This window comes from Delphinus delphis, chromosome 15 (genome assembly GCF_949987515.2).
Source record: "Delphinus delphis chromosome 15, mDelDel1.2, whole genome shotgun sequence".
In the NCBI taxonomy this organism is placed as follows: domain Eukaryota; kingdom Metazoa; phylum Chordata; class Mammalia; order Artiodactyla; family Delphinidae; genus Delphinus; species Delphinus delphis.
In genome coordinates, this window is record NC_082697.1 from 57,905,309 (window position 1) to 57,933,180 (window position 27,872).

Below are 27,872 nucleotides of genomic sequence, written 5' to 3' on the forward strand. Positions count from 1 at the left end.
CCAAGGTGGCTTGCTCACATGGCTGACCATTTGGTGCTGGCCATCGGCGGCAGGCCTTGGTTACACAGGCTCCTCCAGGGTCTGCTTGAGTGTCCTCACAGCACGGCAGCTGGCTTCCCGTAGAACAAACGATCCTAAGAGACCAAGGCAAACTGTAATGCCTTTCAGGACTCGGCCTTGGAAACCACATGCCATCACTTCCACTGTATCTTTAGGCCGCACAGGCCAGCCCTGACTTAGCGTGAGAGGACGCACAAGTTGTGACTTCAGGAGGAGAGGGTCATTGGGCCATCTTGGAGGCCATGTGCTGTCTGCATGGCAGGTGTCTTCTGATCGGTGGTCACACATGCTGCACAGCCTGTATTTGAAGTCAGACCATAGTCCCAAACATTTCCTCTGAGTTCGGGCAAAATTCATCTAGCTGTCTCCACGGGATGTGGCAGCAGCAGCCTGCACCTTGACTTTCTTTGTCTAGATTTGTAGTGGCGAGAGCTGGCCTCAGAGGGGAGAAGTCCTAGCTGCCAGTCACAAAGTGTGGGGCACTTTGGAAGATGGACATTGTGCGGCCCAGTGCCTGGCACACAGTTGGTGCTCACTAAACGTGTCCAGAGACCAGAGGTGTGCTGTTCGCGTTCTCCCAGAGGCTCTCCCGGGTGGAAGAAAACCCACCTGCAAAGTTCAGACCAGAGAGGGAGCCAGATTGTTCCCCCACTCGGGTGCAACTGGGCTTCTGTGCACCTGGTGGGGAGGGCAGAATGTGGGGATTCTGGGGCCCGAGTGATGCTTCTGGAAGAGTATCCTGCTGATCACCAGAGGAGTGGTAGGAGGCTGATTTTTGAGGTGGACTTAGTTTCCTTTTCTGTGGACCAGTGCAGTAGCTACCACCTGTTACGTGCACATCTGCTTCTAGTGCTCAAAGTGCCGTTGCCTTCATTAGACAGGTGTCACCTCGCTGAAGGTCATGGGTTCCCTCTTCCCCGCCCCTCACTGCCTGGGGGTGCCCTCCAGTCTGATCCGGAGCTATGTGGAAGACTGGCCAGAAGAGGGCAGCAGAGTGCGCCGCAGCGTGCTGTAGCCCGGATCCTGTGTGCCTTTTCCTTGGGGCTCCATCAGTAGAGTTCTTTGGTTCTGAACTGTTTTGATCTGTTCTGCTGACCCCTTTTTAATGGCAGAAGATTCCCGAGACCCTCCTTTTCCATGATAATGTTTACACTTTTAGTGTTTCCAAATAGGGAAATATATATTATAGATTCTGAATGTAGTCAGACTTTGCATTTGCCTTTTATTAGTAGAAGCGGCATCTAATAATAACAACTAGCATTACTACCGAGTGCTCATTAGGTATCAGGTGCCAGGGTAATCACTGTACCTGAAATAGTTTCATTTAATCCCAGCAACCATAAAGTGGGAATTATTATCCTCATTTTACAGATGAAGAATCGGAGGCTTAGAAATATTACATCACACAGCTAAGAAGTGGTAGGAAAGATCATGAACCCAGGCTTGGCATTTCCTGGACCCGCTTCTGTTTCTTCCACGGTCTCACCTTCCCAACCCTCCCCACATTCCCCATTGGGAATGAACCACTGGCTTAAGGGTCACGTGGGTACTTTTTTTTTTTTTTTTTGGTCTTTTACTGAAGTCTCTGATAGGATTCAGAAAGCTGGGATAGGGGCCAGCCTGTCTTATGGGTCTGTAACTCATTTTCGGTACTTCTTGTGTTTTAGCACACTAATGACTTCGCCCTGTACACAGAAGCCATCAAATTTTTCAATCACCCCGAAAGTATGGTTAGAATTGCTGTAAGAACCATAACCTTAAACGTCTACAAAGGTAAGGTTCCTTATGAGCTCATGCCTCATCGGGTTTCTAACTTGACTGCTAGTGCTTGCTCTCCTGAGTCCATACAAACAACTCCCTGGTGGTAACAGAGCTCATTTATTGTAGCTGGGGCTGCCTGTCTCATGAAAGGTTGTCATCACTGAACATTTAGCTGCCCCCTTACATAAATTTGTGTGCCACCACCTTCTGCATTTTAAAGCCCAACTCGTTACTGATACACAGAAGTCATGCATGTCCTAAGAGAGGCACATGTGGGACTCGGATCGGCCATGTGATAATTAGGTAAGGCAAAGCTGTCTTTGAAATGTGAGAGTTAAATTCTTGCCTTTGGCCTGTAAAATATACTTCAGTATAGCCAGGGGGTATGTTATCTTTAAATAATGTATGAGAGCATTTCTTGTCGCAAACAGCAGGGGGCAGTATTGCATTCTCAACCGCTACAAAGCCCAACAACAAATTCCTCCTTTCTCCCAAGAAGTACTTAATGCCCAAATCATTGCCTCCAGGAGAAAGCCCTTCCGTGGCTCCCTGCCTGCACTAGCACAAAGGCTGGCTGGACACGAGTTTCCCCGACCTGGAATTGCTCTCCAAGGCTACAGCCTCTCTGCCTAACACCGGGGTTATTTCCCGTGTAGTCACCACCCTAGAGCTGGGATCCCATTTTCTCAGGGACCAATGTTTTGACCTTCATGAGTTATGATGTTATTAATTGAGATGACTCCTAATTGGGAGGGGGCGGGAGCTCCTCGGGGACTCACTCCAGCCTGGTTCTGGGGTTGCCTTAAATTGGAGAGCCTTTGAAGAGCCCAGAGGGGCCCATCCGGGGGTCGCAAACTGAGGACCTGAGGGCCAAATCCAGCTCTCAGACAGGTTTTCATTGGCTTAGATATTTTTTGAAAAAAAAATATAGTTGTCAGTATTTAAAACTTGGGAGAGGTTGGGTAACAGTCTGGATTTCTGACTTGAAAATGTAGATGTGGCTGTTTGGGCCCACAGTCCTGCAGGGCAGTGGTGAGCTGACGCGGAGAAGCAGCTTCCCCCTTTGGGGTCAAGGCCTGTGCTGCCCCATTCACCCACTGGGCCGGCTGGTTTCGCTCACCAAGTTATTGTTGGCCAGCCTGTGGGCTTCTGAGTTTGCGACCTGGTCTGACCCCCAGTCTGGCCGCCTCCTGCTCTCTGCTCTCTCTGTTCTCTTCTAACCTGCGTCTTTCTGTCTAGACGCCTCCTGCCCTAGCTCTCTGCCCCTCTGAGCAGCTGTCTCACCCTCCCAGTTCCTAACCCTGTTAACTGTTGTCTGTTTTTTGCCTTTCCTTCAATGACGATTCCCGTGTTCCTTATTCCAGTGTCATGTAAGTTAATAACTTCTGGTTTTCTGCTTTCTTAACTTATCCTTACATGCAAATACAGGAAACTTGCTTGAGAATGGTGTAGTTTTCATTGTAGTCTAGCTAAATGCACTGCTGATAAGTAGGCTTCCTAAAGCACTATTTTTTTCTTTTTTTTTTGTGGTACGCGGGCCTCTCACTGTTGTAGCCTCTCCCGCTGCGGAGCACAGGCTCCGGACGCGCAGGCTCAGCGGCCATGGCTCATGGGCCCAGCCGCTCTGCGGCATGTGGGATCTTCCCGGACCAGGGCACAAACCTGTGTCCCCTGCATCGGCAGGCGGACTCTCAACCACTGCGCCACCAGGGAAGCCCCTAAAGCACTATTAATGTCTACCTTTATTAATTAATTTTATTAATTATAAAAATAACGTAAGAACTACCTTGATGAGTATAGTTTTCTGCATAAGGTAACCATTTTAAAGTATTTCCAGGAAAGACAGAAAAGATTCAGATTATAGTAGAGGGCTTTTTATTGTGGTTTTGTTGTTGTTGTTAATATCCCCCAAGTTATATTTGGTAGCTTGACTTTTTTTTTTCCCCTCTTCTTTTGTGGATTTTCTCAGTGGATAACCAGGCCATGCTGCACTATATCAGAGATAAAACTGCTGTCCCTTACTTCTCCAATTTGGTCTGGTTCATCGGGAGCCACGTGATCGAACTTGACAACTGTGTGCAGACGGATGAGGAGTAAGTGATCCCCCAGGGTGCCTGTTAGGTAGACAGGGTGCTTAGGGGAGAATTCCGTTTTTGTAGAGAAAAAATAAACACTAGAACAAAATTTACCCACCTATGTGTTCGCGGAATATGGACTTCCATACTCTGAAAGGTTCTGCCCATCTTTCCACTTTGCATAACAGTAGGAAGTTGGAAACAACTCAGATACCTCCCAGAGGGGAATAGGGTAAGTGAATCCAGTACATCCATAGATGGGGTGCTAGGCAGCTGGTAAAAAGATGAAGATGATCTGCCACTGGTAAATGGATGAACAAAATATGGTATTTGCATGCAGTGGAATAGTATTTGGCGATAAAAAGGAATGAAGTACTGACACATATACCATGGATGAACCTTGAAAGCATTATGCTCGGTGAAAGGATGCAAGGGACAACCTAGTGTATGATTCCACTTATATGAAATGCCCAGAATAGGCAAATCCCTAGAAACAGTAGATTAGTGGTTTCCTAGGGCTGGAGGAGGGGTGTGTGGGGGAAATGAATATACTAAAACACATTGAATTGTGTACTTTGGGTGACGTTTTTGGTATGTGAATTATATTTCAGTAAATCTGTTAAAAAAAAATTAAGTTGGTGATGAATATAAGTTCCAGAACAGGATTTCTCAGACTCTGCACTATTGATCTTTCGAACTAGGGAATTCTTTGTGTGGGGCTGTCCTATGCGTTGTAGGGTGTTTAGCAGCATCCCTGGCCTCCACCCACTAGATGCCAGTAGCACCCCCTTTCCAATTGTGAAGACCAAAAATGTTTCCAGACACTGCCAGACGTCTCCCTTAAGGAAAAATTGTATCAGTTGAGAACCACTGCCCCAGGGTGACAGCTTCGCACAGATCTGGTAAGAGGCACACCTAGATGGGGTCAGGACGATGAAGGGACTCAGGAAGGAGGTCTCCTGGGGGCAGAGGGCTAGAGAGAGAGAAAATATTAGCTTCCATATTGGGAAAGAAGCAAGGTGAGGTGGATGGCAGATCTGATGGGGCATTTGGGAGGATAAGGACCCATATAGATATGGATAGTCATGGATATGAGGCATAACGAGACACAACTCCAGAAAGAACAGAAAGTTATACGAGGAAGGAAGTGAACTCCTGGTCCTCCCTGGGGCTCTGCAGTGAATGATTATAATGTCAACACCAGTTGCTGATGACTGCCGGGTGGGGACGGGTGGAGGGAACACAATGAAAGGAGGTCATTATGTAACATCTAAAATGGCTCAGTCGCAAAATAGAGGTCCTTGTCGATTTTATAGAAATACAGGAGGAACTATCCACAGAAACACCTAAAAGAGTTGAAAACCGCTTCCTCTGGAGAGTGGACAGGGGTTGGGGAGGCGAGGCCAGGAGCAGCTGTGTTTTATTATCAGCTCATCAGTACTATTCGATTTTTAAATCCATCTGCATGTATTACTTAGATATTTTTTAAACTAAAGGTTTAAAAAGTGAAGTGCATTAATGATCCTGCTGGAGGAAAATGAACACAGTATCTTATTAAGTGCGGGGGAGGGGTTGCAAAACATTGTGTATAAATAAATGTTCTGGGTCTCATGGGAGGTAGATTCATGGGTGCTCATTATAGTATTAGGCTTTACAATGTGTATTTGCTATAAATATTTACTAAACATCTTATTAAAGCATAATAAGGAATAATTATCCAAAATTATGTAAAAGAAGCAAATTTTTTTTTTTTTAAAGCATATGTGATTAGATTGATAGACATGTAACACCTGCCTTTTAGATGTGACTATAGGGACGTGGAAATAACGTAATATTATCTGTTAGTGGTGGGACTTTGATTTCTTTTTGCTTTTATTTTCTTCGTCTGTCTTCTACAATGACCATCTATTACTTGAATAATAATCATAATAAAAATAAAAGGTCTTATGGTAGCTAGATTGCTCTTTGCAACTGACAGCACTCAGGGGGAGGTGAAAGTGCCCCATCGGTGTTTCAAGGCTTCGTCCTTGGCAGAGACCGATCCACTCTTCACTGGAAGCAGGCAGGGCCTCCTGGGCTTGGGGTGGGGTGTCACGTCCTTGCACTGTGCCCCCCATACGGACGGGGCCTGTGGGTCGGACGCGGCTGCTGAGGCCTGCTTCTCTCTTCAGAACTCCCCTGGAGCATTTTAATTATCGCGGATTTGTTGTTCCATTGATGCTGCTGATCTTGGGAGCCAAGGGATCTTGCCACTTGGACCAGTGGCTGCTCTTGCTTGAAATGGCTTGCTAAGAGCTTCATTGGGTTTTGCTTTGTTTACCCCTTTTGTTTTGGGCTGTTGTGGTGATGGTGGGGTGAGTTGTACTGAGGCCCCCGGAAAGTGGGGGGACCCCATGGGTCCCCTAAGATCGAATGAAGCAGACCTGTCCATCCTCTCTTTCTGAAATCCACTGGTCGGGCCAGGATGGGTGTCTCTCGGGACTGGCTCAGGTATTCGTTTGTGAATGAAGTGCCACCTGCGACCTCAGTCTCAGGCCATTGGTTCTAGGCTCTGAGCTTTGGCGTCCGGGCTGAGATGGGCATTTCTCCCGGCAGGCATCGGAATCGGGGGAAGCTGAGTGACCTGGTGGCTGAGCATCTGGACCACCTGCACTATCTCAATGACATCCTGATCATTAACTGCGAGTTCCTCAACGACGTGCTCACAGACCACCTGCTCAACAGGCTCTTCCTGCCGCTCTACGTGTACTCGCTGGAGAACCAGGACAAGGTGGGCCGGGCTGAGGGTCGTCTGTAGGAGGGGAAGAGCAGTCACCCCAACAGGACGGGGCTTTGCAAGGGACCAAGCCTTTGAGCCTGAGGGAGATTCTTTTCAAAGCACGCTGGCTTCCCTTTCCTTTCCTCTTATTTCCTGAGAGGGGGTGGAAGGAGAGGGAGAGAGAGACAGAGTATATGTGTGTGCGTGTGTGTGTGTGGACTGTAAATGAATGAGAAAAGATTACTGACATCAGAAGGAAACAGGAAACCTCTACAGATTCAGGCTTTTGGTTTCTATGCATCCTTCTCTTGAGGTGTTCTCATCCCTGGTAACTTTTTCGGATAGTTGCCAGAGGTAATTGATTTGGAGAAGATCCAGCCAGCCACAACACTTGCACAGAATGGACAGGAGGGGATGGAGCGCACCTAGGAAAAGATTCCGGGGCAGTGATTGTCCACAGTTACGGCTCGAAGCCCTTGTGGGGATAGAGCCTGTTCAAGTGCACATCCTCGGATGCCCTCTCACTCCTCTCAGGGATGCTGGCTCAGTGGGTCTGGAGTGGACCGGGAACCTGCCCCACAAGTGATTCTGAGCTGGTGGCTCTCGGTGCCCCCGTGAGAAATGCCACTTCAAGGAGGGGAGACCTTCGGCCGGTACCTCTAAGAGTTAAGGGACAGAGGCCTTGGCAGGAGGCGGGACAGAGCCAACTGGTTACTCTGCAGGGGCTTCGGCCTCTGCAGATGTGTCCCAAGGAGGTATAGCTTTCTTTTTGGAGATGGAACATGGTGCTTCTTGTTAAAAATAAGTGAATAAAAGAAAATTGCAACCCTAACGAGATCTGCCAGCTGCAGCTCTGGGAGGCAGAGAGAAAGCATGGGAATTGGAGTTTTCAGACGTGGGTTTAAACTCTGCCTCTTCCCTTTCCTCATTCTGCGACATTGGATGAGGCAGTCAACCTGCCTGAGCAAAACGGGGGTCTTGAAGATCCTCACGGGGTTGGTAGGAGATGGAGCTTGTTGAAGCCCAGTACAAATGAGGGGCTTCTCGGAGACCAGAGTGCCCCAACTTCTCCCTGCCCCTCTCCTGAGAACAGGCCCCCTGGGGCCTCTCCTGCCGGGCTTCCGGCTCTCGGTGCCCAAGCTGGGGGAAATTAACATTCTTGGTAATTTAAGGAGCTAGTTCTTCTCTTGGGTCCAGCCTCTAATCCATGACTCATGGTGAAAGATTTCTCAGGTGGAAGAATAGCGGCCTTGCAAATGGTATCGGATAGGATTAGGTTGTGAGCTTATTTTGCAGGGTGGACTTTGCCACCAGGAAAGAAGAATCTTAGGGTCTTGGAGGAAGTCGGGGTGCTGGGTGCTGCTCCTTCAGACAGATGGCTTCTGGCTTCATGGATTTTGTGCTGCTCACATGTGTAACCCAGGTTTCTCTTTCTCTTTCCCCCAACCTTCACCAGGGAGGAGAACGACCGAAAATCAGCCTGCCGGTTTCTCTCTACCTTCTGTCCCAGGTACGTCTGATCGTTCACCTGTGCCTCCAGCACACTGGGGGTCCTTGGAGTGCTGCTGCCTTTCAGAAATTTCCCAGGCCACATTGCCCCATCTTCCTTCTCTGTGTCCCCCATCTTGAAGTAAAGTAACGACACTGAGTAGAGGGGCTATGTATCTTCTTCGTGGTAGTACTTGGAAATTTAAGGAGAAATAAATCAGACCTGACAAATATGTAGCTGGTTTCTACTGTGGGGCCTGAGGTTTCCAAAACAAACAAGGAGTCTTCTAAATACCCTGGAAATGTGGGCTGGGTGGCCCCTGTTCTCAGCCATGTTGAAATAAGCCCCAAACTGCAGAACCCAGTGTGTGTACACACACAGCAACCGGGGCTTAACAAGCTTCTACTAATGAGGCTGTTTTTAAAGGCTTTTGTCATGGTTCTAGTTCCCAGATTACCTTATGGAAAGTGTCTTGTAGCAGGCTTAGCACCCAGATTTGTGTCTTGAGCCAGTTTGTCTGCCTCCTCCTCTTAAACAAGTGTGTTTCCTTCTCGTAATTATATAATATTTACAAGAAGGGAAAAACTCCATGGTGACCCAGTTACATAACTTTAAAAATATTTTTATTACAAGCAGTCCAGACTCTCAGGCCATCTCATTAGACTGTCAAGTAGCCAGACGTTTGACCAGAGCTCTGTTCCCACTTTTGCAGTGGCCCAGGTATTTATTTGCTTTGCTGAGAGCATGTCCTTCTCACTTGGTCCCTGGGCCGTTTTGAGTTTGAGGCGGGTCTGTCTCCTGTTGGCCTCTTCTCAGTGGCCGGGCCAACCAGGATCCGCATGTGGCCAGCTCACGTTGCTCCCGGAGTCTTGTTCTGGGGGCTCTGTTTGCTCAGAGCTGCACGCCGACTCCTGAATGCCCCTCTGTGCGATGGAGCTCCGTGCAAGCCCCGCCCCTCCTGGCAGCAATTTCCGCCGCCTCATTACAAATCCGCCAGCTTCTCCTGCTTGGGATTCTGGGAGTCTGGCAGGACCCGAGCAGGCCAGATGCTGAGCCACAGGAATCCCATGGCAAGGCCCCCAGGACCCTTCAGCTGCTGGTGCACCCCGAGGAGCACGGGGGTCAGGACACACTTTTTCTCCAAGAACCCGTTTTCTCCTGCTTTCCTCGTGAAGGACCAGCAGCTCAGGCACCTAATTACTTGTTTCAGTCTCTCACAAAAAGCATTGTCATTGGCGTTCCTCAGCCTGAGTAAACGGCTCTCGCTCCCCTGCATTTCCATGGGGCTTTATCATCACGTTGCCCGAATGTGTGAAAACCTCGAATTGGGTATAAATCCCGGTCCTTAATTAAACTCTATATCAGAACATCCTTACAAATTATTTTACAAACATCGCTACTAAACCAAGAAAATTCACATTAACGATGTTAATTTGGTGTGACGAGGATGCTGTCCAGCCGAAACTAAACCACCACTGGGGACAAGAGCGTGACTCGGACAGGCTGGCCCAGCCTTTCGAGTCTGGCCCACACACGCTTCCACGTACCTTGCAGTGACCGGCCCTCCCCAGGCTTTTCTCCGTCCAGAGCCCAGGAGGGAACGAACACCATGTGTGTCCACACCGGCCTTAGCAGGTGCTCGCTGAATGTTTGTGGACTGAATTCCTTCGTCATCATCATAGTCACCCATGCTTGAATGCCTGCCACAGCCCTGGACATGGGCTAACCCATTTGGTCATATTGTCTATGGTAGCGTTTCTTTGGTGTTTTAAAAACAGGTGTGCTTTTTTTGTTGTTTTTAGGTAGGTATCACATTTGTCTATTCTGCCTGTACCTTTAATCTGAATTGTATTTATTTTTTTGAACAATATATTCACCCTACTCAAACAGTACAAAATAACATGTAGGGAAAAATCTCCCTCTTACCTCTGTCCCCCACACACCCAGTCCCGCTCCCCAGAGGCAGCCAGTGTTTTAGTTTACGCCTTTCCTTTTTTTTTTTACAATATTTTTTTTAATAATTTTTTTTTTTTAAGTTATAAAGTTCAAACAGGTGAAAACCAAGCTGCCTTTCTACTTTTGTTCAGTCTCTTGGTTTCTCTCCCCAGAGACAGCTATAGTTACAGGGTCTTCCCGGGTCCTTCCAGAGACGGGGAGAACTCTGCCAGGGATTCTCAACTGGTGGCGATTTCGCCCCACCTGGGGGGACGTCTGGCAGTGTCCGAAGATATTTCTGGTTGTCACGCCTGGGGGAGGGGCTGCGGCTGGCATCTAGTGGGTAGAGGCCAGAGATGCTGCCAAATATCCTCCAGTGCCCAGGACAGCCCCCCACAGCAAAGATGTATCGCCTGACAGTAGTGCCGAGGATTCGAGACCCTGTTCCCTGTATATATAAGCAAATACAAATGGGCGCACACACCCTCTGATATACAGATGGTCGGTACATCCCACACTGCACTGTGGTACCGTGTTGCCTTTACATTTTAAAAGAAACCAGCAGGTGTGTCTGAGCCAGCTTTGCAAGGCGGTTTTGGTACCCTGATTACTCAAGCCATTCCTCTGAACGCTGGGCAGCAGGGTGGGGTGGCCGGGCCATCCCCGACAGCCCAGCACCTTCTGATGTTGCCTCCTGGCACAACTCGGTCTGTCTCTGGCTTGTGCGGCTTTTCCTCCCCATGGCTTCCACCCCTCCCAGTGCTGCCCTGGAATTCTGGTGCGCTCAAACCCACCGCAAGGGTCAGAGCTCATTCCAGGATGGGATCTCCGCATAGACATCCTCTGCCAAGTCCTCGATTGGAGCAGGGCTCGCCAGCCCCTTCTTCCATGTAACCGAAGTGCTGGGCCGGTGCCTCCTAGTCTTATCCTAATTGGACTTGACACTGAAATGCCTGTGGAGAGGAAGGAGGGTGTGGGTTTGGCACTCCCTTCTCACGTTGCTCCACTTCAGCCAGATTTGGCTGCAGCCGGCCTGAGGGACAGTCTCGCTTTGATGCACTTCCTTCCGCCGAAGAACAGCCAGCCAAATAGGTAACAGTCTGAAAGAAGGAGGGCCCAACCCTAGAAGGAGAAGAGTATAACTGGTTTCTCCCCAGTGTGACCCATTCTTTGGGTTTTGCACCACCAGGATTGCTGCTGAGACTCATGTAGCCCAGCCTTGTTGTTTCAGATCAAGGAAGGAAGAGGTTGAAAGTCTGCACACTTTAATGTGCATCCCATTTTTTTTCCCCCTCACCAGGTCTTCCTAATTATACATCACGCACCCCTGGTGAACTCATTAGCTGAAGTCATTCTGAACGGCGATCTGTCTGAGACGTACACTAAGCCCGAACAGGATGTTCAGAGAAGCTGTGTAAGTCATTAGTGGGGGACTGTTTTGAGACCCTGATAAAAAGCCATTGCTCATTTTGTTAATGTGTGTTTCTTTAAAACCAGAAACCAACATCCTGCTTATTACAGCACTGATGATGCATAAGCTGGTCTGGGATTCAGGGAACCTAATCAGTCTTGACATGCATACCCAGAGGAATCTGGGGTCGGGTACTAAGAGTGGATGTGACTGAGCGTGTGTTATTGAACATGGAATTGTCCTGTTCTGGGGCCTCGGTTGTGTATCTGTGAGACACTGTTACTGGGTCCGAATGAGAGAATACTTTGTCCGAGGCACCAGCATCTACAGAGGATGGGCAGGGAGCATCTGTGAATGACACGGGCCCCATGAGAGGGTAGTAGGGAGCAGTGGGGACTGTGACAAATTGGAGGGTGTATATGTCCTTTGTGAGCAGCTGTTGCTCACCCCAGCCTCCAGTTGTTCTGCAGGAACGTGGATGCTGTATTGCCAGGTTTTCTCATGTTTCTGGAGACACTGGAAAGCTTCATTTTTAGGCAGATACTCGCAAGTTTTAAATTATCACCAACTGTGGCCTAAACAGCATGTTTGTGGTTTGTGCATGTTTGTGCTCTGCTAAAGGGAAACCCTGATCACCAGGGTGATGACTTCTCCCGAGGCTTTCCCTGCTTGGCCCTGTGTCTTGCCTGCCTTCCCTCCTCCCATCCTGTTCACACACACACTGAGCTCTGGGCTACCTCAGTCCTGGCCCTGCTTGCTTCTTCCCCAGCGTGCTCTGTGCTTTCTTCCCTCCACACCTGTGCCCTTAACCCTACGCACTGCCTGGAAGGCCCTTGCTCCTGGTTCCTTCTCGTTAAAGGTCTTACCTGCTCTGAGCAGGCGTCTTGTCTGTCATTGGATCTGCTGCAGCGTAGGCTCCACATACACGTCTGAAATGAGAGGTGTTTACACAAAGGCCGTTTCATGAGAGCTCTGTCTCTGCAGCCCGGTTCTCAGTCGGCACGCAGGTGAAGGGGCTGGGCTTACCCTTGGGCAGTCGACTCTGGTCATATCTGAGCGAGTGGGTGGAGAGTGATCCTGGAGAGTGATCCCGGAGCGTGAAGGGCCAGCACTGCATGGAGTACAATTATAAGAGGTCCCTGCCCTTCTGGGTTTTCCCCTGTACAGTGTCTTGGCCGGGCCACTGTGCTTTTTAAGGCTCATTAGAGCCTCTGAAAAGGTTTCCAGAAACCTTCTGTCCTCATTGGTGGTGGCGTTAGTTCAGCTGAATTGAATAGGGCCTTGTCATGGTTCTTGTCTGGCCTATCCCTTCTTTGCTTCATTCAAGAAGTATTTATTAAGCCCCTTCTTTGGCTCGGGCATCATGCTATCTCTGGGGATATACAAAACCTAGATAGCCCTTGTCACGCTGGAGCTTTACAGTCCAGCAGGAGAGACAGATTTTGATTAAGCTTACAAGCAAGTGTACTATCTCAAGTCTTATATGTGCTCTAAAAGGAAGGAGTAGTGTTTGGTGAGAGGATTTAACCTGGAAGTGATGGGGTGACGAGTGATGAATAGGATAGGGCTCCCCTAGTGGTCCATGTTGTGACGACACATGGGCTAGAGAATGTGGAGTTGGCTTAGTGTTGATGCAGCTGGAGATAATTTGTTTGCAACTTTCCTAAACCCGCTTTTGCTGAATGAATGCAAGTAATGGAACGTTGAGTCAGAAGAATCAGCAGGGCCCCCAGGCAGGGCTGCTGAGGACCCCTCCAGCCAGTGGGTCACCCTGGGCAAGTCGTTTTACTCCATTTAGAAAACAGCGAGTGTAGGTCCCACTCGGGAGGGCCGTGGTGAGGATGGGGAGAATATAGATTTAAAGTGCCCATCAAGTGCTTGACAGGCTGCAGTCTAGCCCTCAGAGCTGCTTGGTTTGGTCTTTACAGTGTTTGAAAGAAAATTTTATGAATCGCCAACTTTAACATTTGGGAAGTTTCACATGAAAGTCCAGATTTCAGGATGGTCTTGAACAGTCAGAAGATCTGGTCCCGGTTGTGCATATGTTCCTGCAGGAAGCTTCTCAGAAGCCGCCCGCATCAGATGAGGCATGTGTCTGCTGTCAGATTTGCCCAGTCCGCCCCCACCCAGCCTGCTGCTAACTCATACTAAATTTATGTTAATAACAGACCGGAATGGAGTGGGTTCCTTTGGACTTTGTTTTGTCACATGATTTCCAGAGCCCAAGATAGCTGCTAATAGCTCATTGCAGAATGTCTATAAGACCCTATAAGACCCTCGCTGCCGAAGTTAGACTTGGTGTTCCAAGAGATGGACCCAGAGATTGTTGGGGTGCTTGGGTTTGCAGGGTTTTTTCATTGCAATTCATTGACGTGCAGTTGCAGGAAATAATACAGAGAGATCCCTTACCCTTTCCCTAGTTTTTCCCCAGTGGTGACATCTTGCAAAACACTAGTACAGTGTCACAAGCAGGATATTGACATTGATACATGGAGGATTTGCAATTAGAGCAAAAGCAAATTGCAGGAAGTTACTGGTGACCTCTCAGCTTAGGATACCCACTTTAGTTGAACCCTCTAATTGGCGGGATTGTCTAGGAGATCTGTTCTTTTTCCCAATGGCCTCCCCTTGGGATGAATTCCTGCCTCCGCTGTGATAGATGCATGGCGCTCGTGTGGTGGACACCTGAACTGAAAAGGAGATTCTTTTGAGTGTGGAAGGAATTGCCAGCCCAAGTGAAAGTGTCAGCCTTCTACTTCCGGTTATTGCCTTTCCCTGGGTGCGAATTCGAAGTTTGTGTATTCTGATGACTGCAGTTGAAATTCGGGAAGAGTTTATCTCATCTGTGACTTGTTTGACAATAGTCCTGGTAAGATTTACCTTCCTTCCCTCTGAGCAAGAACTGTCTCCTATTGTTTCCTGCCTAACTCGGATGTGGTTTGATAATGCTTGTTTTAAGTTTCTTGGTCTTTTTTAACCTACTTTCTCCTTCCCGTAATTTGTAGATAAGTTACTGGTATTGCTTCATTTTACCAGCAGACATTTCACAAAACCAAACCAAAATTGAAGAGAGAGAAGCAGAGGGGAGAGTAGAGTTATTTGAAAAGTCTGTAATTTAGGGTTAAATTGAAAACACATCAGCATGGTTAGATAAATGTCTAATTGAAATTCATCTGTGCATTCAAATCATATGGTTCCTGCTAAGGGATAATTCTTGCTATAATTTTAATGCAGAGCAGATAGTGTTTCTTGTCGGGGGAAGCAGAGTAAGAGAACACTCATTCTGAAACTGCTAACATCTCATTATTTTTGCAAAATGAACATACAGATTAGATTATGGGATATGCATCATTACCTGTAGGTACTTTTTTGTTTTTGAAGGGACTTTTTTCATCCTGGGTTTCTGCGGAATCGCTTCCTTGGTTTTTGCATTCATTCATCCATTCCCTGAGTGGAGATGCACTGGTGCCCAGGCAAGACACGACTCCTGCCCTCACTGGGCTTCCCAGCCCCCCTAGAGGACAGGAGACGGTGTCTTAGAGACGTCTGTGTCGCCTATGCTGTCCCGGGACTGGCCGGGGATGCTCGAGGGCTCACAGCAGGCACGAATGACTCAGTGGGTGAACTGGCGGTGGGGTCACAAGGGCTCTTGTGATGTCCTTCATGACTCTTAGAACCTGACCCTCACATGCCACCTTCTCTCTGCTCAGAGGCACAGTGGGGAGGGAGTGGCAGAGGGGTTGCTTTTGGTGCTGTTCCACATTCTGTCTGGTGCAATGGACTCTGCAGCCAGGCTGCCTGGCTCCTCGTCTTACTAGATGTGTCCCCGGGCAGGCTAGTCCACCTCTCCGGGCCTCAGCGTCCTCACCTCTCCAATTAGAATAAAAACAGTGGATTTTCGGAGAGGATTAAATGCAGCAGCGTAATGTGCTTATTCCGAAGTCTGGCAGACATCACGGCCTAAATAGCAGATGTTAGCTTCAGAAAGGTCTTAGAGTGAAGTAAGTCAGAAAGAGAAAGACAAATACCGTATGCTAACACATATATACGGAATTTAAGAAAAAAAAAGTCATGAAGAACCTAGGGGTAAGACAGGAATAAAGACACAGACCTACTAGAGAACGGACTTGAGGATATGGGGAGGGGGAAGGGTGAGCTGTGACAAAGCGAGAGAGAGGCATGGACATATATACACTACTAAACGTAAGGTAGATAGCTAGTGGGAAGCAGCCGCATAGCACAGGGAGATCAGCTCGCATAGCACAGGGAGATCAGCTCGCATAGCACAGGGAGATCAGCTCAGTGTGCCAGGAGGGTGGGAGGGAGGGAGACGCGAGAGGGAAAAGATATGGGAACATATGTATATGTATAACTGATTCACTTTGTTATAAAGCAGAAACTAACACACCATTGTAAAGCAATTATACTCCAATAAAGATGTAAAAATAAAAAAAGAAAGAAAAAGAAAAGAAAGGTCTTAGTTTCTGAGGCTTTGGAACAACCCTGCATCCCCTACTTGGGACGTCCCTTCTTGGGATGGTTAACACAGAGGCACACTTAGTGTGCCCCAAAAGGAGGTGTCCTGTGACCAGACACAAGGGCGCAGAGGGTCAAGTGTAGCAGCCATGACGACTACTGTGACGACAGTGGTGACAGCACCAGTTGTGAACGTTGCCGTCTAGTGCCAGCAGCTGAGCCTCTGTGTGCAGCTGGGCCTCCACCTCAGCTGGCCCCAGATTCTACCCTGGAAGGTGCAAATTCTTAGCCAGCCAGCGTGCATTTACGTGGTTGGCTGGCTCTGAATTCAGAGTGGGGACAGAATTCTGGGGCAGAATAGGCTTGTTTGTCCCAAAGTGAGAACATCTGCTGTCTCTCTATAGGCACCGGTTCAGCCAGTTGGGATGGTCTCCAGGTGATTCTTGGGGGATCCAGAAGGGTGAGCGCACACTCAAAATGTTAGCCACCGGTTCTCTACGTGACACCTGTCCTTCCTGGGAGCTGGACCCTCTGTTGGCAGAAGATTCTGCTGGGGCGTGGTGTGTGGAGCTGGCAGCTAAGGAAGTAGCAGCCTGGCTTCTCTGGCTTGTGTGTTTGCAGAAGCAGAGAGTTCATCATTGGCTTGGGTCCCCGGGTTGCCAGTGCATGGCAGGCTTTCCAAACCAGGCTTGAATCAGACGGCAGCAGAGGCCCCCAAGAATTGAATGCATCGGGCAGAATAGCCCTCTGCGGCTGGGATTAGAGTTCCCCCATATCTTTCGGTGCCCCTGACCTTACCTGCGACCCCCAGGGTAACCAATGCTGGTTCCAGAGCACACGTGTTCTTCTTCCTGAAAGTCGTAATCAGCTTCTGGGAGGGGGTTGGTCGGGAACACCAAAGGGAAAGAATAGACTTGTATAAATCAAGGGCCTTAGCTGGCACCATTTCAAGCATTCCCACAAAGAACTAGAATTTGTGTGTATTCTCCCTTTTTGCGGGGCCGTTGTGGTCTAGCCCATTATCCCTCAATGGGGTTATAGCTCCCAGGCGCCCCCGCTGCCTGCAGAGCCCTGTGTGTGGCAGCGCTGGCTCGTAGGCCATGGGGGTTTAACAGAATCAGAGAGAATCCAGGGTGCAGCACATTCCACGTAGGAACCGTCGCCTCTCCCTTCCTGCTGTGTGGAAGCAGGGGGCTGCACAGCTGATGGAAGCCCTGCGGCGTGGAGGCTCACAGAGGCATGACCTGTAGCCAGGGCCACCGGCGACTGACCTGCGGGGTTGAGGGGCAGGTCCTGGTCCAGGGAACAGAGGAGGGCCAGGGATTCTCTGGATGGCTACAGCCTGGAGGAGCTGACAGGGCAAAACACAGTGGGTAATGCGGGAGTGGGCACGGAGAAGGTTCTGTGACTCAGGCCTGAGCTGGCTTTTCTGTCTGCCCAGCAGCATGACACAGAACGGACTGGGGCAGCCACCAGGCTGGAGACCGCTCAGAGGTGGCTCGGAGGGGCGAGGCAGTGTCACTGAATGGAGACCTCCCCTAGTCTGCATTGAGCCATTGGTGGCTTCTTCCAGGTCTCGCCTGAAATCAGGAAAATCAAGGGTGGGGACAGGAAAAGGAGGCACCCACCACTTCTGCTGTCTGTGCCCTGGGGCTTTGTGAGTTTTTATCAGTGGCCAGGCCCCTTTGGGCATTTGAGGTGGTTTTTTTTTTTTTTTTTTTTTTTGCGTACCCGGGCCTCTCACTGTTGTGGCCTCTCCCGTTGCGGAGCACAGGCTCCGGATGCGCAGGCCCAGTGGCCATGACTCCTGCGGCATGTGGGATCCTCCCAGACCGGGGCACGAACCCGTGTCCCCTGCATCGGCAGGCGGACTCTCAACCACCGCGCCACCAGGGAAGCCCGGCATTTGAGTTTTTTAACTAGACTTTGGGTTCCTTGAAGCTGGGACAGCATTATTTATTCATCTGTTCGATACATAATTACTGGGTGTGTACCAGGCAGTGTTCTAGGACTAGAGAGACACCATGAACAAAACAAAGACCCCCTGACTTCCGGGAGCTTCTCTCGTAGTGGGAAGAGAGACAGGAACCATAAAACTATTAATGAACAGCAGAGCATGTTCTGATGTGAGACGAGCTCTGGAAGAGCAGCTATAGTGAAGCAGAGGAGGGAGGGGGGCTGTGCTAGGAGGCTTGGGAGGGGTGCACTTCTCCATAGGGTGGCCTCACGGGGAAAGTGACATTAGAGCGTAGATTTTAAGGAATTGAGGGAGCAAGTCATGTAGAAATCTGGGGGGAAGAGCATTTGGGCCAGAAAGAACAGCCAGTGCAAAGGCCCTGAGGCGGGTGTGCCTGGTGTGTCAGGACCGGCAAAGAGCAGCATGGTGCGGCAGAGTGTGGTGGGGGATGAGGCGTGGTGGGGGATGAGACGGGGCGGGGCGGGGGGGGGGCGGTAATGAGAGTCCGAAGCAGGTGGCGCCTTTCAGGCCATCGGAGGACTCAGGAGTTTATGCTGGGGGAAGTGGGAACATCCTAACCTCAGGGTCCACGGTGTTTGTCATGCAAGACAACTTCAGTTGTCTTGAAATAATGAATCTCAACAGGGACAGCAAGCACCGTATCTCTAAGGAGCAAGGAAATCCCGTCCTGGTCAGGGCCAAAGTCCTCCATCCAGGAAACTGGGTTTTGCTCGGGGGTTGGGGGGGGTGCTTCACCTGACAGGAGGCTGGGGGTCCGCACATGGGTAAGAATAGGGCCACTCCGGTCACTCACTGCCCAACCTAGGACAAGTCAGCATGGCGGGTGGGTGTAACTCTCATCCTGGAGGATGGATAGTGTGGTTGCCCCCGTGAGCTCTGAGTCCTGGCTGGCCTGAGATTGACTGCCCACTGACCACTTGCTGCGATGCTCATAACCTCAGGGGACCCCCCCCCCCCGCCCCGGGAACCTCTAGCCAGGTATGGGGGCAGATTCTTGAAAGCTTCATGAGCAAAGAAAAGAAACTTGAAAGGGCTTTATTCGGGCCATCGGTATTGTTCTGGGTGAAACTTGGACTGTGGGTGGTCCGTCCCTAGCAGGAGCAGCGCCCCTCTGTCAGGCACTGACCGCATGCCAGACTGGTTGGCGTGCTTGCTCTCCCTCCTCCCCCACCTCCCGCCACGGTATTCCAGGAGCACCCACCCATTCCAGGCTGGCGCAGTGCTGCCCTCAGGGGCTGCAGGACAAGCAAGATGGACAGATGAGGTCCCTGTCCTGACATCCTGGTGGGGAAACAGACGGTAAACAAGCATGTCAACACAGATTTAAGGTTTGCGTCTGGGAAGACATGGAAAACAGCTTTGGGAGATGACGGCGAGGGAGGTGAGGTGACACCGGATCTGAGGACGAAGGATGAGGAGCTCACCTTGATGAGAGTGGGGTGGTGGTGAGGGTTGGGAGGTCAAGGCACGGAAAATGGTGGGCCAGAGACCTTGCTGGTTATGAACTGGCTGTCTGGGATCGGAAGAGGGGCCAGAAGGCAAGCAGCATGCTGGGTCAGCGGGGGAGGGGGACGTGTAAACTTTACAAACGAGGAGCGCGCTCATTCGCCTCCTTTACCAGCTCATTTTAGGCTCCTAATAACCCACGGAGTGAGGTAGTGTCATCATCACATTCTCTGCATGAGGAAGCCAACGCTAACTTAACAGGGGTTAAGGGGTCATTCTGTCATCCCCCAATTGTGCGGGACTGCACGCATCCAACCCCAAGTCCCCAGGCTGTTTCTACTTCGTGCTCTTCTGCCACCATCCCCAATGATGGTCTCCAGGTTAGCGTGAGTTGTGGGGTTCTGGACCGAACATTTCAGGTCACTGAGAGTCACCACTACTTCATAGTTCATTATGTTTTCTTAGAGGACAAGATGTAAAATACTCCTTCTAAAGAAATACCAACTAAGTGCTTGGTTTGTCACTGTTTAATCAGAGTACAGGGTATTTTATTTTGCATGAGCGTTGAACATGCCTCTTCAATCATAAATATCTTGGGATTAATTCATCCTACAAGCATTCATTAGTTCTTGATGGAGTGCCAGATGCAGCGTCAGAGGGACAGACTAGGCAATGCTAGACGTTGAGAGGGACAGAGAAGATGACCAGGGGGAAGGACAGGGGATGAGGCTGGTCTCCTACAGACCCAGCAGCACCCCGAGGTTGCTTTCTAAGAAGTCCCAACACCATCTTGACGTGACCTGCGGGTCCCCACAGAGTCTGAGCACCGTCTGTGTGCAGCGCAAGGCGTCTGAGCTCCGAGAGGGCTCTGATTCCAGATAAATGCACACTGCTTTGGGTTATGCCTTGGCCACCACAACACTCCCTGATAATTGGCCGATCGTGGGGAAGAAAGCCACGCTCCTCTTGTTAATGGAAGTGGCCTGTTACCTCTTCATGTTTCCCCCGCCACGGGTTTTATTTTCGCCATTAAGCTCAGCTGTGTGGCCCAGTCGCCTCGCTGATGTGGCTGCAGTTGTGAATTCTGGACACGTGTGTGGGCTTTGGCTCAGCAGCCCCGTGTCACTCAGGGTTTGGCATGTAGCACACGCACCCATACATCACCCAGGAGTTTATTGCGTCTGATGTTTGCTTGCTGATCACCTCGTTCTGAAATGAGCATAGGCTCGCTTGGCGGCAATTAGCGGCCCTGCTTCCCTGCGAAGCCAGTTGCCAAGCTTGTGCTGCAGTGCCATTGGTTACGGTTGGCGTAAACCTGGGTCACTGTGACCCCTGTGCATGTGAGACAAAAATGGGAAATAATTACACACTGTGCTCGTCCCTGATGCCTGTCAGGTCAGAGGGCCACCCAGTAAGTGATGTGATGTGTGGACTGTCCCCAAGCAGGGCTACCTGCTCCTCCGAGCAGTGTGACCCCGGTATGGCAGGGCCTTTACATCCACCCTTCAGGGGACTGGGCTCACATGGGGAGGCTCGGCAGGTGCTTGTGGGAGGGAGTGAACGCTTGAGTGGGGCAGCAGAATGGTTGAGCACGTGGGGAGCGCTGAAGCTACACTTCTCAGGTTCAAACCACTGCCTCTCATGAGCAGTGACCTAGGGCAAGTCCCTCGCCCTTGGCAGCTCCCTCCCGCTTCTGTTGTTTGCAGGATAAAGTGAGTCAGTATATGTCAAGTGCCCAGAGCAGCGCTGGGCACATTGCACATGCTCACTGGGTGTTAGCCATGGTTGTTATCATTACCTGAAAAAAATAACAAGAAAGCACGTTACTACCTCTGGGCACCTCACAGGAGCCCTACGGGGAAGTGCCAATGTGAGGCCCATTTGATACACATGGAAACTGAGGCCCGTGGAGGAGAAAGCAGCAAGCAGGGTGCATGGGACAGCGAGCCGGACTCCGACTGCTCCAGCGCCCCGTGGATCCCACCCTTCCTTTGTGCCGTACACCCTGCAGGGCCAGAGGCTGGAGGTCAGGGAGGGGGGCCGGGGCCCAGGAGCACTTTGGGGAGGTGAGTCTCACGCACTCACAAACCAGAAAGCCAGCGAATGGTAAGTTGCTAGTTTGATTGGATTTTAAAAGTTAGCCCCCCTCCCCTGCCATCTCTTCCAGCCTAGTGATCTATTTGCCGGGGCGGGGGTGGGAGGGCAATATTCGAAGGTGAATAAATATTTCTAGAGTGCCTCTTTGTGGCAGGCGTCATGCCAGCTGTTTTGTGTTCAGCATCTTACTTCAGCCCCATGGCAGCGTGTGATGGAGCTGCTATTGTCCCTGTTTTTCAGGTGGGGGAACTGAGGCTCATTTGGTCAGGTTCGCTGCTCGCTTGGCCAGCAAGTGGGTCAGAGATCTGGGCTCAGGTCTGCCCTTATGCTGCACATGTTTTTGTTAGCATCATGACCTGCCTTCTTCCATAGAGGAAAACCTGTCTCCTAGTTCTCAAGTCCCTTAGAAAGCTGTTTGAGCAAAAGGATTCTAGTTGCTTCCTCTGAAGGTGAGCAGACTAGGGCCTGGGAAAGCCTGGAAGGTGAGCTCTCTTAGCTTGACCATTGTGACAGCTCCCACAAATCCAGACAGAATTCCGGGCCATGTCACCTGTCCTTTCCCTTACCTGCCCCTTCCAGCCACCAGTCTCTTTCTCCCTCCTTTTCTTCTCAGTCAGGATTCTGCCCTGGGTGGTCTGCCTCTTGTCCCCATGCTGCCTTCTCCCCTTCCCTCTGCAGCACTGAGTGGCACCAGGAAACCCACTCAACAGGTTGTATGTGCCAAGGCAGGGGCCACAGACCTCTTTTCCCAGGCCATGAGCATCACGAACTCCTTCTTGAACAACTGGCTGGAGAGGCCACCTGACTGGCTCAGCAGCACCCCCTGCTGCTACCTGGGAGCTGGCCAAGCACACTGTGTCCCAGGGCACCACCGCTGTCACCACGTGCACCAGCTCCAGGTGGTCCTGGCCTTGACAGAAATAAAGGTGACTGTCCAGAGCTCTGAGCTGGCCTTCAAACCATTCTCCTCTACTCCCATGTATTCCGGTGACCTGCTAACACTCAAGACTCAGACCAGTCATTTCCTTTGCCACAAAGGCTTCCAAAGCTCCCCATCCACCCACCCCTGTCCTAGCACAGTTCCCCACTCTTCCTCTGTGCCCGCAGTGTCCTCTGTCTCCTGGTGTCCATGTGGGATGCACAGCAGCTCCTGGCTGGTCTGTGAGCTCCTAGCCCAGCGCCTGGTGTTTAGTCGGGGCTCAGCCCCCTGGCTACTGCCGCGAAGCCAGCTTCTCGAGTTGTCTGATTTGCTCCTAGCTTATATTTAGGGCATAATGACGATCTGAATTTATTGGAAATCCTCTAGCAAACATTTTTTAAAATCGAGGGATAACATGAGTCAAGTGCATAAAAGTGCAGTAATCTTCGCTGTACTGCTTGATGGCTTTGTACCTATGATTACATTAATGTGTGCAGGCGTCTCCCACTTTTCAAAAGTTTGCTTGAGGCTGCTTCTCCGTTACCAAAGCCCACTTTGCAAAAGACTGAAAGAAATCTAAAGAGGATTTTCACTTTTACGAAAAAAGGTGAAAAGTGAAAATAAGGTACAGTGTTGGTTTTGCAGCAGCTGTTACAGAGGCAGTGCGCACCCCAAGCAGTGGGAGCTTCTTCCCGGGAACCACACTCAGCACCTCAGCGTCAAACCCCCGTAGCTTTGTACTGTGTCTGTGAGCATCTGCTTTATCACCGTTTATTTTGCATATCTGTTAGCAAGATGTGTCCTAAGGCAATTGCTTGTTGCTTTGCACCGTCCTGGCTTACAGATGGTTTCATGGGAATGCTCTACTTTCAGATTGCGGGGAAAGCTTGTAATTCAGGTCAAGATAGAAAACATCTCTGGCATCCCATGCAGCTCCTTCTCAGTCTGTAACCAGCACCCCACCCCCCTCCCACCAGCTAATCACCACTCTGACTTTCAGAGGTGCCTTTTTTAAAGTTTTTTTTTAAATTGTGGTGAAATACCTATAACAAGTAATGTTTACAATGGATTAACCATTTTTAAGTATACAATTCAGTGGCGTTAGGTACATTCTTTAAAGGTATTCTTTACATTTTAATGGCACTGGTAATACTTTCTTGGGGTAAAACAACTGAATGGTACAGAAGTGACTAGAGTAGAAAGTGAAAGTTCCCCCAACCTCAGTATCTTCCTCAAAAGGAACCACTGTTTTCAGTTTGTGTATCCTTCCAGACCTTGCTCTGTGTACTGTCATGCAAATATCTATCAACACAGGAAAACATGGTGTACATGTACATGTTTTAAGTTGATAGTTTTGTTTTTTAACTGTGAACGGAATCCTCGACTGATTGATTGCAACTTGGTCCGGTCTGTGTCAGGGTCTTTCAAAGGGCTGCACCAAGAACTAGTGGAGGACATTCCGTTTGATGTCTGTGGCATTGGTGATACTGCCTCTCCGTTTCCACTCAGATGCCCGGGCCTTGCATGTTTCCGTCCTTCTTCCTGACCCCTTGCCCCTGACCCCTCTCACTGTCCTTGCAGAACCTGTTCTCAGATCCCACAGCCCCTGAAAGGCCTTAGTTATCGCTGCCCCCTGGGGAGTCACCTTTTCGATATTTAACTTTGAAACAAGGACCAAAGGTCGGAGGCATGAAGGCTGGCGGAAGGCGTTGCTGGCCTTCAGCTGCCTCTGACCCCAGAAGCCAGCCTGAATGTCCCAGCCACAGAGCCCAAGGCTCCCCTCCTGCATCCCCCACTCGGGTACCCGGCAGGATCTCTGGAGTCAGCAAGGAGCGCCCCGAGTCTCCATGCCTCCTGCAGCTCAGACTCCAGGGCCCTGGGAGGTGAGCCCTTGGTGAAACCCGAGCCTGCGGCCTTTGGGAAACCTAGACCTTATTTGCAGAAGGCTTTTCTCTGAGGCATGCGTGGTGTGCTTTCTTTATGAGAAGATAAACCCAAAGGCCTTCTGTTTTTTTGACTCTGAAGTGAGCTTTCCCATTTCTTCTGGTTGATTCCACTGTGCTGGCTCTTCTACTAAGCACACCTCCTGAGATGTTAGGCTCCTTTCTTCATCGCCCCTCCCTTTTCTTCTTGTTCTCTCCATCACATTGGATGTGTTATGATACAGGCCACCATTCAGCAGCCTGTCAAGGCTTGCCCTGCTCCAGGTTCCTGGTTTAGTGGGCGAGCACAGTGGGGTGCGAGGTGGCCCTTCTCCTGGGGGCTTTTCGTCTGGAACATCTGAGGTTGTCCAGTGTAACACAGAGATTCCTGGGGGGCTAGCAGCCAGAAGGCTCTTGATGAGAAGCAGCAGAAATGATCAGGAATGCCTGCCCACATTTCCCAGCCACACCATATCAACTTCTCCATGATAACTATGGGATCTTGATGTTGTTAGTATTAACAACAACAACAAAAATCAGGCTTTTTAAATATAGAAGAAAAGGGGGGAAAATAAAGTCTATAACTCCAGTGTCCAAAGGATCCCTGGTGAACTTTTTTAGAAGTTAGCATGCATACATGATTAGAAATTTCAAACCAAACAGAAAGGTATAGAAATGAAAAACTCTTAAGTGCACTTCTGTGGGTGTGCACACACAGTACCACCTGCCTTCTTTCTTTCCCCCAACATGAAATGCTAATATATTCTTATGCAGCTTTCCAGGAAAAGTTGTGTTTATACCATCATAAAGCTTTACCCAAAAGGGACTCTGCTTTGTTTCTTGTTCTTGCTTTTTTATCCTGATGCTGTTTCCGCATCAGCATTATGTAGATATAAAAAGTCCTCAGTCTTTTTAACATCTACGTGGATTCCCACTTTATGGACAGACCATAATTACCTAATCACTCCCCTGTTGATGGGCATTTAGGTTATTTCCAGCTATTTACTGGGTAGGTTGCATTTTAAAGGTTTGAAATGTCCCTGTTAAGCATCCTTCCCCCCTCCCTCCCCAACACCTGATCATGGAGAAAAGCAGACCCCTTGGAAAGTTTTTGAATTCATTTTCACAGTTGACTTTTTTTTTTTTTTTTTTTTTTTAGTATAGTCAGGGAAACGAAGGTAACTGTTGTTTGCTTAGTGCATTGCCAGGCTCTGAAGGAACTTTCTATCCCTGATTTCCTTTAGTTCTAGGAAGCCAGAATTGCTCCATGTTTTAGACAAGTAGCCAGAAGCTCAGAGAGGCCCCACCACTCATGTAGGATTCAGCTGGGGTTCACACCGCTCTGACCAGCCCTGGAACTCGTGCACTGCTCCGCTTCCCTTAGTGCTGCCGGTTTTTCTGTACATCTAAGTCTATACAGAGCTCAGGGAGAGGTTTCTGCATCTATCCATGTGAATTTCTGCTCTCAGCTTCTAACTGAGTGGTGTTTTGCTCTGCGTTTGGTCTCAGTTTTCTGTTTCTGAAAAGCTTTGAGTATGGTATGCTCTAAAATTCACTGGGAGTAAGTGGTAATCAGAGGAAACAGTCACTTCATCTTGGGGCCCTAACTTAGCGGGTTTGGGTCCTTTAGGAGAGGATGAGGGGGGCATCCGGGGCTGCGTTCAATCGCACAGCGTCCTAAGTGGGCTCTGATTGATGCTGTCTGTCAAGTGGTGCGCGCCCGGCACGCTCCCTTCTCTGGGCTCTTGGTTATTGGCATCTGTAATTCACTATCTGGGTTTCTTGGACAGTAGAATCATGTCTCAATTTATCTGTCATTTTTGTGGATGAATGATCCAAAGTAGGTAAATAAAAATTAATGTCTGGATTTAGATGCTAATTTAACTTTCAATTAGGTTTTGTTTTGAGTGTTATTGAAATTAATCTGTGTTCTTGGAGCACATTCCACTTATTGGCAAGGTACGGTGGCCCCCAGAACACAATTGGTGGTTGTTTGGGGTAAATTCATAAGATGGATAGACCATATCAAGATAATGGAAAAGTTTACTTTAAAACTTTTCTGTTTTTCAATGACAAAATGATGTCGGAATATCATCCAGACCCTGGAGAAAAACACTTCAATCAGAATCCTGCCCCAAACAAATCAGGGACAGTTTTTGTGTGTGTGTGGTCTTTGCTACTTTCTAGACCTGGTTCATTTGCATGTAAATACTTTTTAAAGAGCACTAAACATGGAACTGAGTTTGAGCTCCTGGTGAAGCACTGTTATTTTAGAAAGAGCGTGGGCTTTGGGATTGGGCAAGCTTCAATTCAAATTCTGACTCTGCAGCTCAGTAGCTGTGTGACATTGGGCAAGTCACTTAACCCTTCTGAACCTCATTTCTCATCTGTAAAATGGGACTGATAATCCCTACATCTCATGGTTGCTATAAGGACTGAGATACAGCCATGTTTTCCACAACGCAGGATATGAACCATGGTGACACACAGGTCTTTTTCATTTCTCTTAGAAGCCTTCCGACTTTTCAGGGGAAAACGTCTTCCTTGGGGGCAGGCTTCCTTTGGGGATGAGCTTTAACTTATCACTCATACTTGCCAGGCTCCCCTTCTAAAGAGAGCCAGCATTTGGTTACATCCAATACACGTTGCTTTTTCTTTTCTATTTCTTATTGTTATATCAGCAAGGTACACTGGTGTTCCATTTCTGTTGTGATATACAGTTCCTTTTAAAATAAATATATTTAAATTAGAAGTTAATAGTGTGCTGTGGTTAAGACATAAATTGTGCAGATGGTAAGTGGTTTTGAATCCCAGCTTTGCCACCTCCTGGCTGTGTGGCCTTGGGCGGTCACGTAACATTTCTGAACCTCAGTTTTCTCATCTGAGCATAACATGGGCATAGCAACAGTACTATTTTGTGGGGTTTTTGTAAACTTTAAGTGAGATAATATAGTCAGAGCCCTTAGAACAGCATCGGGCACATAGAAAGTACCATAAAAGTACCACTTTCAAAGTGTGTTTCTGACCTTTGGGAAGCAGGGAGCTGGTGTGGGTTAAGTGCAGAGTGACTTAGGACTGTGGGCAATAAATGGTAGCTGGTGCTGTGGTTTGGATTATTTAATAGTGATGATGTTAATAATAGTCATAATAATCAACGAGGAGGTAGAATTTGTTGTATTGAAAGGAATTTCTTGGGGCAGAAACTCTCAGGAAGCTTGAGAGGAGCCAGTGAGATTGCAACGTTCAAATCCGTCTGTTACCTTGGTTTGACTTTCCAGGCCAAGCCCAGCATTCGGTGCTTCATTAAACCCACCGAGACGCTAGAGCGGTCCCTTGAGATGAACAAGCACAAGGGCAAGAGGCGGGTGCAAAAGAGACCCAACTACAAAAACGTTGGGGAGGAAGAAGATGAGGAGAAAGGGCCCGCCGAGGATGCCCAAGAAGACGCCGAGAAGGCTAAAGGTACAGAGGGTGGTTCAAAAGGCACCAAGACGAGTGGGGAGAGTGAAGGTGAGTTGCGCCCGTGAACGCCGACCTGACAGCCA

The 27,872-nt window shown here is 49.3% G+C and overlaps 1 protein-coding gene across 4 annotated transcripts in view; it reads left to right on the top strand.

Annotated features, from left to right (window-relative positions):
* CLEC16A (C-type lectin domain containing 16A) overlaps positions 1-27,872 on the top strand; it is a 209,942-nt gene that overhangs the window by 26,567 nt on the left and 155,503 nt on the right. For 3 of the 4 annotated variants that reach the window (XM_060031745.1, XM_060031747.1, XM_060031748.1), the window contains exons 5-10: positions 1,728-1,833; positions 3,791-3,914; positions 6,492-6,666; positions 8,111-8,164; positions 11,379-11,492; positions 27,606-27,837. In XM_060031745.1, the coding sequence (XP_059887728.1) occupies positions 1,728-1,833; positions 3,791-3,914; positions 6,492-6,666; positions 8,111-8,164; positions 11,379-11,492; positions 27,606-27,837 (805 nt within the window). The remainder of the gene's footprint in view (positions 1-1,727; positions 1,834-3,790; positions 3,915-6,491; positions 6,667-8,110; positions 8,165-11,378; positions 11,493-27,605; positions 27,838-27,872) is intronic. The other variant, XM_060031746.1, reaches the window with a different exon arrangement.